Source organism: Nyctereutes procyonoides, unplaced genomic scaffold, assembly GCF_905146905.1.
Source record: "Nyctereutes procyonoides isolate TBG_1078 unplaced genomic scaffold, NYPRO_anot_genome, whole genome shotgun sequence".
Taxonomy (NCBI): domain Eukaryota; kingdom Metazoa; phylum Chordata; class Mammalia; order Carnivora; family Canidae; genus Nyctereutes; species Nyctereutes procyonoides.
Window position 1 is genome coordinate 33483295 of NW_026575140.1, and position 12507 is coordinate 33495801.

Here is a 12507-nt window from a genome sequence, read left to right on the forward strand (position 1 = left end):
GCTTGTGCCCTGCAAAGATCTGGCTTGTGCTAGGGTGCTCTTGGACTCTTTATTTTATTTTTTATTTTTTTTAATTTATTTAATTTATTATTTTATTTTTGGACTCACTTTTAAACACCACTATATAATTTGTAAATTTGTAGCTAATGGAAAAGCTGGGTTTTTAAGCATGTACTAGCACTGTCTCCAGCACATTTTTGTTGCCGCTGACTGGAATTATAATGAACTTCCTTAGAAAAGTGATCAACTCTTTTTCTGTCTGGTTCCATAGTGTACTGTATACAGTCGCTTTCTTTATAAGATTTTATTTTTAATTAAATTAATACAGTTCATGAGTACATTTTCATTTATGACACGTTTCTCCATTTGTTTATGTTGTCTAATTTTATTTAGTAATGTGTTGTAGGTTTTTTTTTTTTTAAGATTTTATTTATTCATGACAGAGGGAGAGAGAGAGGCAGAGACACAGGCAGAGGGAGAAGCAGGCTCCGTGTAGGGAGCCGGATGTGGGACTCGATCCTTGGACTCCAGGATCATGCCCTGGGCTGAAGGCAGACGCTCAACTGCTGAGCCACCGGCGCGCGTCCCATAACTTGTAGTTTTTATATAAAGGTCTTTCGCATATTTGTTAAATTGATTTCTATCTTCGATACTGTAAATATTTTTAAAAACAATACAAGCTTTTTTTTATTGGTATATTGACCTTGTGTTCTACAACCTTGCTAGATTCCCTTTTCTCCAGTTTTTTTTTTAGATTTTTAATTTTAAAAAGATTTTCTTCACAATCATGTCATCTGCAAATAAAGACAAACTTTATTCCCTTTTAATTCGGCTTTTTTTTTTTCTTTTAAGTCTATGCTTCTTATTTACCTCTTTCTAAATTGCATTTTCTAGGACTTTTGTAGAATGTTGAAGTGGTAAGAGTGGACCTCTTGGTATTCTAGATCTTTCACCTTTAAGTGTGATACTGGCTATAGGTTTTTCCATTGATGCCCTTTATCAAATTAAGAAAGTTTTTCTTTTATTCCTAGTTTGCCAGCATTTTTTGTTTCTGTTTTTGTTTTTTATTTGCCAACATGTAGTATAACACCCAGTGGTCATCACATCATGTGCCCTCCTTAATGCCTGCCACCCACTTATTCTGTTAATGGTGGTGGATTTTGATTGTGAATTTAACTTTACATTCTAGGAATAATCCCCAGCTGGTCATGATGTATTGTTATTTTTTATATATCACAGGATTCTATTTGCTGATATTTTGTTAAGTATTTTTGTGTCCATGTTTATGAAGGAAATTGCTCTTCAGAAATATTTTATCTAGTTTTAGTATTAGGATAATGCTGACCTCAAAAAATGAATTGGGAAATATTCCCTATTAAGGTTTTTTTTTTTCATATTCCGGGCACCTGGGTGGCTCAGCGGTTAAGCGTCTGTCTTCGGCCCAGGTCATGTTCCCAGCACAACTGGGCCAACGCATGCTTTCATTTTATGTCTATAAAAGGATCGTAACATTCCTTTTTTTTATTTTATTTTTTATTTTTTTTATTTTTTGGATCATAACATTCCTAAATGTATGCGCACTTACCAACAGATTGTTAGTTTTTGTAGTTTTTCTAGTAATTCGCCTATTTCATCTGAGTTATCAAATTTATTGGCAAAATTGTCCATACAGTTCCTTTATTGTCCTTTTAATGCTTATAGAATCTATAACTGTCTTCAGTCTTGTTCCTGGTATTGTTTTCTCTTTTTTCTTTCTCTTAGTCTTTGTACTTAGGGAGTTAGTAATATTATTAGTCTTTTTGAAGAACTAACTTTTGGCTTTGATTTATATCCATTGCACATCTGTTTCCTTTTTTTGTGTTTTTTTAAATTTTATTTATTCATGAGAGACACAAGAGAGAGGCAGAGATGTAGGCAAAGGGAGAAGCAGGCTCCTCACAGGGAGCCTGATGTGGGACTTAATCCCTGAGCTGGGATCATGCCCTGAGCCAAAGGCAGACAGACGCCCAACCGCTGAGCCACCCAGGAGTCCCCCCCCCCCCGCCTTTTTTTTTTTTTTTTTAATTTTATGTATGTAAGTAATCTCCATAACCAAAGTGGGACTCGATCTAGAACCCCAAGATCAAGAGTCACACGCTCTTCCCACTGAGCCAGCCAGGTGCCCCACATGTCTGTTTTCTCTTATTTCTGTTCATATCTTTATAATTTCTTATGTTTACTTTGGGTTTAACTTTCTCTCTTTTTTTAATCTTTTCATTTATTTTTAAATATTTTATTTATTCATGAGGGACACACAGAGAGAGGCAGAGAAATAGGCAGAGAGAGAAGCAGGCTCCCTTCGGGGAAGCTGATGTGGGACTCGATTCCAGGACCCCAGAATCATGACCTGAACCAGAGGCAGATGCTCAACCACTAAGCAACCCAGGCGCCCCTTTTTTCTTGTTAAAGTGGAAACTTAGGTCATTAATCTTATATCCTTCTTGTTTATAATATTAACATTTAGAGCTATATATTTTCTCTAACACAGCTTTGGTTAATACCCATAAATTTTGATATATTCAAAATGTTTTCTGATTTCCATTATGAGATTTTATTTGAGCCATGGGATATTTAGAAATGTATTGCTTCCAATACCAAATAGTTGGGGATATTTCACATTTTTTATTTTTTTATTTTAAAAATATTTTATTTATTTATTCATGAGAGAGAGAGAAAGAGAGGGAGAGACACAGGCAGAGGGAGAAGCAGGCTCCATGCAGGGAGCCCGATGCGGGACTCAATCCCAGGTACCCAGGATCACATCCTGGGCCTAATGCAGGCGCTAAACCGCTGAGCCACCCAGGGATCCCCCTATTTCACATTTTTAAAAAATTGACCTCTAATGTAATTGTTGTCAGATCATATTCTATGATTTTAATTCATTTATATTTATTGATATTTGTTTATAGCTCAGATACGTTCGATCTTGGCGCAGGCTCTTATGCACTTGAGTATATATTGTACATTTGGGTGTGATAGTCTATGAATGTCAGATCAATTTGGTTGATAATGTTAATTTTCTATATTCTTACTCATTTTCCAACTAGTTTTTTTAATCGCTGAAGATGAGTGTTCATTTCCAACTGTAATTGTGGATTTGTCTTTTTATTTCAGTTTTTGCTTCATGAATTTTAAAACTGTTAGTAAGGGCATATATGTTTAGGAATTATGTCTTCTTGATGAATTAACCCTTTTATCTTTATGATTTCTGGTAATATTCTTGCCCTGAAGCCTTCATTTTCTGACACTAGTATAGTTAACTCCATTTTCCTTATAATCAGTGTTTACCAATCCTGTATTGTTTATGTTTAAAGCATATCTCTTGTAAACAAAGATCTTTTTTATCCAGTCTGACAATGTGCACCTTTTGAATGAGAGCAAATGAGAGTAATTCTCAAAATAGTTGGATTTAAGTCTACTATGTTCCTATTTGTGTTCTATTTGTCTTGTTTTGTTTCTTCCTTCTCTGACTTCAGAATTGAACTTTTTTAAAGTTCCATTTTGTCTCTTCTATTGATTTAATCTTTCTGTTTCTCCTTTTCTTTCTCTCAATCTTTTTTTCTCCTTCCCTCAGTCTTTAATGGTCACTCAAAGGTAACAGTTCTTTGTGTGTTTTTTTATTTTTAATTTTATTTATTATTATTATTTTTAAAGGTTTTATTTACTCATGAGAGAGAGAGGCAGAAACACAGGCAGAGGGAGAAGCAGGCCCCAGGCAGGCATCCCAACGTGGAACTCGATCCGGGGTCTCCAGGATCATGCCCTGGGCTGAAGGCGGCAATAAACCGCTGAGCCACCAGGGCTGCCCTGTTTTTTTTTTTTTTTTTTTTAAAGGTAGCAGTTTTTAAAGTGTGGACTCAGGACCTCTGTGGTCTCTAAGACGCCATTTTCTTTTTTTACTTCCTTTTTTTTTCTTATTTATTTATTTGAGCACAAGTGGCAAGAAGGAGGGGGGCAGAGGGAGATGGGAAAGTAGACTCACCACTGAGCAGGGAGCCCCATGGGAGGCTTAATCTCAGGACCCTGGGATCATGACCTGAGCCGAAGGTGGAGTCTTCTCTGACTGAGCCACCCCATGTGCCCCTAAGACTCCTATTTTCTTAAGCTACACACTAATGAAATTTGCAAAATGTAAAACAGTGCTGCTGTTGTCGCTGACCTTTAAAAAAAATTTCTTTTGAAAATTTTTAAAAAAATTATTCTTGGGGATCCCTGGGTGGCTCAGGGGTTTAGCAACTGCCTTTGGCCCAGGGTGTGATCCTTGAGTCCCAGGATCAAGTCCCGCATCTGGCTCCCTTCATGGAGCCTGTTTCTCCCTCTGCCTGTGTCTCTGCTTCTCTTTCTGTGTCTCACATGAATAAATAAATAAAATCTTTAAAAAACCGTTCTTAACAAAAAAGACAGGGGGCACCTGGGTGAATCAATCGGTTAAGTATCTGACTCAAAATATGTCCAACTAGATACAAAACATAAGCCCACTGGGATGCCTGGGTGGCTCAGTGGTTGAGCATCTGCCTTTGGCACCGGTCGTTATCTCAGGGTCATGGGATTGAGCCCCTCATCAGGCTCTGCTCTGCAAGGAGTCTGCTTGAGATTCTCTTTCTTCCTCTGCCCCTCCCCTCCTTTGAGTGCATGCATGTGCTCTCTTCTCTCTTTCTTCAAGATAAATAAATAAAAATTTAAAAAGATTTCATTAATCGATTTACAAAAGACACAGAGAGGCAGAGATATAGATAGAGAGAGAAGAAGCAGGCTCCATGCTGGGAGTCTGATGAGGAACTTGATCCTGGGACTCCGGGATCTTGCCCTGAGCTGAAGGCAGACGCTCAACCACTGAGCCACCCAGGCATCCCTTATTTATCTATTTGAGAGAGAGAGAGAGACATGAGAGAGAGCTCCAGCATGAGCGGTTTGTGTGAGGGGTGTGTGTGTGGCGGGGGGGGGGGGGGGGGCAGAGAAGAAGGGGAGAAGCAGGCTCACCCTGCCAAGCGGGGAGCTCTACGTGTATTTTGATCCCAGGATCCTGAGATCATGACCTGAGTAGAAGGCAGACATTCAACCAACTGAGCCACCCAGGTGTCCCTAAATAAATAAATCTTTAAAAAAATGATATTTCATTGGGGCACCTGGGTGGCTTAGTTAAGTATTTAACATGTGATCTCAGCTCAGGTTTCTGTCAGGGTTATGGGTTCAAGCCCCATGTTGGGCTCTATTGTGGGGGTGGTGCCTACCTCATAAAGGTATTTCATTGGCTTCTGGCTAGTCTTGCATCTGATGAAAATTCAGTTGTCATATTTTTATTTTTTATTTTTTTATATTTATTTTTTAAAAAAAAATTATTTTTATTTATTTTTATTTATTTATGATAGTCACAGAGAGAGAGAGGCAGAGACACAGGCAGAGGGAGAAGCAGGCTCCATGCACCGGGAGCCCGATGTGGGATTTGATCCCGGGTCTCCAGGATCGCGCCCTGGGCCAAAGGCAGGCGCCAAACCGCTGCGCCACCCAGGGATCCCCTAGTTGTCATATTTTTAGAAAAATAACTGCCACAGTCCCCCCCCAACCTTCCATGTTAGGATTTTTTTTTTAATCATTGGTTTTTAGACATTTGTCACATTGTGGTGTCTTTTGTTTATTTCATTTTGGGTCCATTTCGCTCCTGGGATCAGTGGTTTTATGTTTTGTGTTTTTTTGCTTTTTAAATATTTTTTTATTCATGAGAAACACAGAGAGGCAGAGGGAGAAGCAGGCTTCCCAGGGGGAGCCCAATGTGGGACTCATCCCAGGACCCCAGGATCATGACCTGAATCAAAGGCAGATGCTCAACCACTGAGCCACCCAGGCATCCCAGCAGGCTTATGTTTTGTATCTAATTAGACCTATTTTCACTTTTTAAAGAAAGCCATCAAATTTGTTTAAATTTTTCTTTGTACCCAGTGAATTAACTGTATGCTTCAATAAATATTTAATAAAAACAATTTCAGGGGAAGCCTGGGTGGCTCAGCAGTTGAGTGTCTGCCTTGGCTCCAGGGTGTAACCCCAGAGTCCTGGAATCAAGTCCCACATCGGGCTCCCTGTGTGGAGCCTGCTTCTCTCTCTGCCTGTGTCGTGCCTCTCTCTGTATGTGTCTCTCATAAATAAATAAAATCTTAAAAAAATAAAAAATAAAAATAAAAACAATTTCATAGGGGTCACCTGGGTGGCTCAGTGGTTGAGCATCTGCCTTTGGCTCAGGACGTGATCCGCAATGGGTTTTGATAGGTTGATACTGCCTGTTCTCCCTAATTCTGTCCATATGTTCTACTCTTTATCAAATTATGTTATTAATCCTAGAAATGCTCTTTCAGTGCTATTCCATTCCCCAATGTGTTTATATGAAGGAGTGATTAAGAATAATTATTTGAAGCTACAGGTACTTCATTTTTTAGTTACTTGTATTTATCCTCTTCATACTTCCAAAACGAATTTAAGATATCTTCATATTCTGCTTTTAGAAAGAAGGAAACAGCAACAAATCCAGTATCATCAGAGTTACAAAATAGATAAATTAGGAAATTATTCACATTCTAATAAAAAGCCACCAAACTTTTCTTTATAGGATGCAGTAATGCAGAGTCATCCAGATAGCAAGGTATAGTGGAAATGAAATAATTTATAAAGATCCATATTTGTAATTTTTTTGCAGTTTGATCTATTGCCAAAAGTAAAGTGTCTGAATATTTCTTACTTTTTGGTTCACATTGTAAACTTTTGAACCTTGACATTATCTTTATTCTTTTAACATATGCTTGTTGAGCCTTTGCTTTGTTTCCCAGGTTGTACTGATGTGGGGAACTGTCACAAAGACACAGCTGCTTTTTATTCTAATTTCAGGATTGGGAAAATTTAATATCTAAGTGAAAGGTTGTTGACGGCCTATTGGCAGGTCAGAATTTGTTCTCGTGTTCTGATTTTCAAAAGATGGTACTTGAGCACAGCACCTAGTTCTGGTACATGTTTTAAGACCACTGATAAATAGAGTTAACCACAATAGACAATTTTTTTTTAAGATTTAATTTATTTATTCATGAGAGACACAGATTGAGAGAGAGAGAGAGGCAGAGACAGAAGCAGAGGGAGAAGCAGGCTCCATGCAGGGAGTCTGACGTGGACTCGATCCCAGGTCTCCAGGATCAGGCCCTGGGCCGAAGGCGGCGCTAAACTGCTGAGCCATCCAGGCTGCCCACAATAGACAATTTTTATCTTAAATTGGTATATCTTACAGAAAACTGTTAGAATTTTTCTACTATCTGTATTTCAGGGAATTAAAGTGTTTTTGAGTGCAAATTTTTTTATTAGTTTATATCCATCTAAGACAGTAGAAGGAATACAATTAGTCATTATGTTAGCTTATTTGAAAACATACCATTTTTAGCACACTAATTTCTAGAAAAAGGGGAAATCTAATTAAAGCTAGATTGATCGAGATGGCAATGTGAACTTATTTGATTTTCTTAACTTGGAAGATTTAGAATTGATGGTAAGAAAGTTTGGCAAATGATGCTTTTTAAAAGAAATGGTCTTGTTTCCTGTGTACTTTCAACGCATTGTGGAGATCAAAACTCTAATGTCATACATAATTGAAATGCCAAGGTAGAGCTGCAGCATGATGGCCTGACAACTTGGTTATTATTTGATTCAGCATTTTAATGGATTTTCTTTCTTTTTTTTAATGTATTTTCTATATTACCAGCCATGGCAACAGTGTAAAAGATTCTCTTGTTTTAAGTAAGCTCCATGCCTAGTGTGGAGCCCAACTCAAGGCTTGACTCAGAACCTTAAAATCAAGACCTGAGTTGAGACCGAGAATCAGACGCTTGACTGAGCAAGCCACCCAGCTGCTCCTAAGAGGTTCTTTATATGAAATTACAGAGGATGTTGACAAGTAAATATCTGCTGCTGTTGATCAAAAATTAAAGCCTAAGCAAGGGATAAAAGTATCAGTAAAAATTAAGCAACTAAATAGATGTGATGCCATTTTACTGAGCAGTAAAAGACTGGGGAAGTTCAGTTTTCTTCATGGTGGATTTGGAGTATTTGTGACAGTTAAGTAGACATGTCAGGGAGGCAGCTGGGTATCCAGGACTAGCTTAATGAGATATGCCCTGGAAATTATCTGGAGTTCATTGGGTTTATAGATTAGTATCTGTTTAAGTAATGCTTACCCCAACATGAAGCTCTAATTCCGAGGTCAAGAGTCCCATGTTCCACTGACTGAGCCAACAAGGTGCCCCTGTAGATTAGTATTTAGAGTCATGCTATTAGTAGTCAAATAATACAAAGAGGCATTAGTCATTAGTGGTCTTGGTGAGGGATGGAAACCTGATAGAGTGATTTGAAGAATGAATGGCATAGGATATTTCTCTAAGACATCTACTGACTTCTAAAACAAAAACCAGTAGCAGAATACTATTGTATGATTCTATTTACATAAAGTTCATACAAAGAGAACTAAACAGTATTCAAGATCATGATTACCACTGGATGAGGGGATGGGAAATAGCATCAGGGAGGGACACAGTAAGGGACTCTAAATATTGGTATATTCAGTTTAAGGTACGGGGTAAATACAAGCGTATTTATTTCTTTTAAGATTTCATTTGTTTGAGAGAGAGAGGGAGAGCGTGTGCATACACACCAGGGTGGGGTAGGAGGGTGGGGGCAGAGGGAAAGGAACAAGCAGACTCCCCGCTGAACAGGGAGCCTGGTGCAGTGCAATCCCAGGATCCTGGGATCAGGATCTGAGCCAAAGGCAATTGCTTAACCAACTGAGCCACCCAGGCACCCCAGTACAAGACTATTTAAAAAGATGGGATGCCTGGGTAGCTCAGTAGTTGTTTTTATTTATTTATTCATGAGAGACACAGAGAGAGAGAGGCAGAGACATAGGCAGAGGGAGAAGCAGGCTCCATGCAGGGAGCCCGATGTGGGACTCGATCTCAGGACTTCAGGATCATGCCCTGGACCAAAGGCAGGCGTGCTCAACCACTGAGCCACCCAGGGATCCCTGTCCCTTGTGTTGTATTGAAATTGTCAGATTTCTTGGTTGTATTCTCCACTGATCTGTTAGCTCCAAAAGGATTAGAACTATATTTTGCTCTTCTGTGTATTTTTAGTGGCTGGTAAGAGAACAGGTGATGAATGAAGTATTGAGAGAACTTAATTTTTTTTTTCCAAGGTAGAATAGAAAATAAAATCTTCCATTCAGTTACCAGTTGGAATAAGGTGGTTTCATTACCTATAAATCATAGAAATCACTATTAGGGTAAAGAGAATGTATCTTCAGATATCCTCATCAAGTAGTTTGAGTTTTTTGCATGACTACTTTCATGTTGAATTTTTGTAGATGTATTTTAACAAAGTTTTATTTTCTAGGAGGAGGCATCTCCCTACTCTTTGGTTAACATCTGCCTGAACATCCTCATTGCTAACCTAGAGAAATTGTGTTCTGAAAGATCTGATGGAACCTTGTGCCTTCCAGAGCATTGGAGCTTCCCTCAAGAAGTAGCTGATCGATTCCTTGGGGTAATGACATGGCAAGGTAAAGATAAAGCTCCTTTAATTTTTATTTTATTTAATTTTTAAAAATAAAGATCCTTTATATTGTATCCTAATAGCACGTTACTATTTGAAAAGCATTTTCATAAACAATTTCTGTTTTGCTCCTTACAACAAGTGGATGGGAAATATGGAAATGATTCCCATTTTATTTATGTAGACATTTGAATCTCTGAGTCTTTTTGGGAACCCTTGACGGAAATTGATCCTGGTTCTTGCTATTGGCTTAGCAGAGTGAAGACAGTGGAGAACTAAACCAAGTTCCCACTCCTCCATCTCTCTGCTCTCTAGCTTCTTAATTGCTGTTGCTGTAGTCTTGTCTCCTACTCTTTTTTTTTCCTAAGTTTTACTTATTTAAGTAATCTTCATAGCACTCAACATGGGGCTCAAACTAATTACCCCAAGATCAAGAGTCCTGTACTTTTCTGACTGAGCCAACCAGGTACCCCTCCTACTCTTTTCACTGTGAATATGAGACTTAAAACATTTTTTCCAGGGCATGTGGGTGGCCCAGTTGGTTAAGCAACTGACTCTTGATTTAGGCTCAGGTCATGATCTCAGGGTCCTGGGATCAAGTCCTGCATCTGGCTCTGAGCTTGACGAGGAGTCTGCTTGAGATTCTCTTCCTCTGCCCCTCCCACTCGTGCTTGCACACATGTTCTCTTTCTCAAATCTAAAACAAAAAAACCTTTAAAAATGTTTTTCCTTTACCTACCATTGTAGTGGGGCTTTCAAAGGGCTATGTTTAATTTACCATATTACAGTTTTTTTCTTTTTTCTTTTCTCTTTTGTGTTTTTAAAGATTTTGTTTATTCATGAGAGAGAGAGAGGGAGAGACATAGGCAGAGGGAGAAGCAGGCTCCCTGCAGAGGAGGGAACTTGACTTTGGACTCGATCCCAGGACTCTGGGATTGTAAGCCAAGCCAAAGGCAGATGCTTAACCACTTGAGCCACCCAGGTGCCCCCCCCCACTTTTTTTTTTTTTTTTTTTTTAGATTTTATTTATTTGTTAGAGAGAGTGAGCAAGCATGAGCCAGGGAATGGTCTGAGTGGGGAGCCCAATACAGGGCTTTAATCTTAACATGGACCGTGAGATCATAAGCCAAAGGCAGATGCTTAATCAACTGAGCCATTCAGGAGCCCTACAGTTTTTTTTTTTTTTTTTTAATAATGAAAAGGTTTTTTTGGGGGATGCCTGGGTGGCTCAGTGATTGAGCATCTGCCTTTGGCTCGGGTCAGGATCCCAGGGTCCTGGGATTAAGTGCCACATCGGCTCCCCAGAGGAGCCTGCTTCTGCCTCTGCCTGTGTCTCTGCCTCTCTCTCTCTGTCTTTCATGAATAAATAAATAAAATCTTAAAAAAAATGGGGGGGTTTGGTAATCAATTATTGAGATATATTTTCACATACCATATAATTCGCCCATTTAAAGTATACAGTTCAGTGGGTTTGTGTGTGTGTGTGTGTGTGTGTGTGTGTGTGTTTAAATCACAGATTTGGGCCAGCCATCTTCACAGTCAACTTCAGAACATTTTCATCATCTCAAAAAGAAACTCCTAACCCGTCCACCAACCCTAAACAACTACTCTTCTACTTTCTATGAGTTTATCTTTCCTAAACAACTGATATAAATCAAATCATGCAGTATGTGCCCATTTATATCTGACTTCATTTACTCAGCATAATAGTTATGATTAATCCATATAGCATTAGTCACAACTTCATTTTTGCAGCTGTATAATATTCAGTTGTGTGGATTATGGCTATTCATTCAATGAATAATGCTACTTACAAACATTCGTGTACACATTTCTGTGTGGACATACATTTTCATTTCTCTTGGGTGTATACCTGGGAGTAGAATTGCTTGGTCAAATAGCAACTCTATATTTAACTTTTTGAAGAATTTCCAAATTATTTCCCAAAGTGATATCATTTTATTTTCCTATCAGCAGCATGCAAGAGATCTAATTTCTTCATAACCTCACCAAGAGTCCTTACTTGACTTTTTGATTATAGCTGTTCTGGTGGATGTGAAATAATTATTGTGGTTTTGATTTGCATTTCCCTAATGAGTAATGATGTTGAGCATATTTTTATGTGCTTTTTGGCCATTTGTATATCTTCTTTATTATTATTATTATTATTTTATAATTTTTATTTATTTATGATAGTCACAGAGAGAGAGAGAGAGGCAGAGACATAGGCAGAGGGAGAAGCAGGCTCCATGCACCGGGACCCCAATGTGGGATTCGATCCCGGGTCTCCAGGATTGCGCCCTGGGCCAAAGGCAGGCGCTAAACCGCTGTGCCACCCAGGGATCCCTCTTCTTTATTATTTTTTTAAAAGATTATATTTATTTGAGAGAGAAAGAGAGAGAGCAAGAGAGCACAAGCAGGGGGAGTGGCAGAGGGAGAGGAAGAAGCAGGCTCTCCACTGAGCAGGGAGCCTGATGTGGGGCTTGATCCCAGGACCCTGGGATCATGACCTGAGCCAAAGGCAGACACTTAACTGACTGAGCCACCCAGGTGCCCCTGTATATTTTCTTTTCTTTTCTTTTCTTTTCTTTTCTTTTCTTTTCTTTTCTTTTCTTTCTTTTCTTTTCTTTTCTTTTCTTTCTTTCTTTCTTTCTTTCTTTCTTTCTTTCTTTCTTTCTTTCTTTCTTTCTTTCTTTCTTTCTTCTTTCTCTTTCTTTCTTTCTTTTCTCTTTCTTCCTCTCCTCTCCTCTCCTCTCCTCTCCTCTCCTCTCCTCTCCTCTCCTCTCCTCTCCTCTCCTCTTCCTTTTTCTTTTCTTCATGAGAGACACAGGCAGAGGGAGAAGCAGGCTCTATGTAGGGAGCCCAACCGATGTGGGACTCGATCCCGGGACTCTA

General features: G+C 38.9%; 1 protein-coding gene across 1 annotated transcript in view; it reads left to right on the forward strand.

Annotated features, from left to right (window-relative positions):
• The window catches only part of ZYG11A (zyg-11 family member A, cell cycle regulator), a 78183-nt gene that overhangs the window by 1187 nt on the left and 64489 nt on the right, over nucleotides 1–12507 (forward strand). The window contains exon 2 of the mRNA XM_055306144.1: nucleotides 9454–9619. Coding sequence (XP_055162119.1) covers nucleotides 9454–9619 — 166 coding nt within the window. The remainder of the gene's footprint in view (nucleotides 1–9453; nucleotides 9620–12507) is intronic.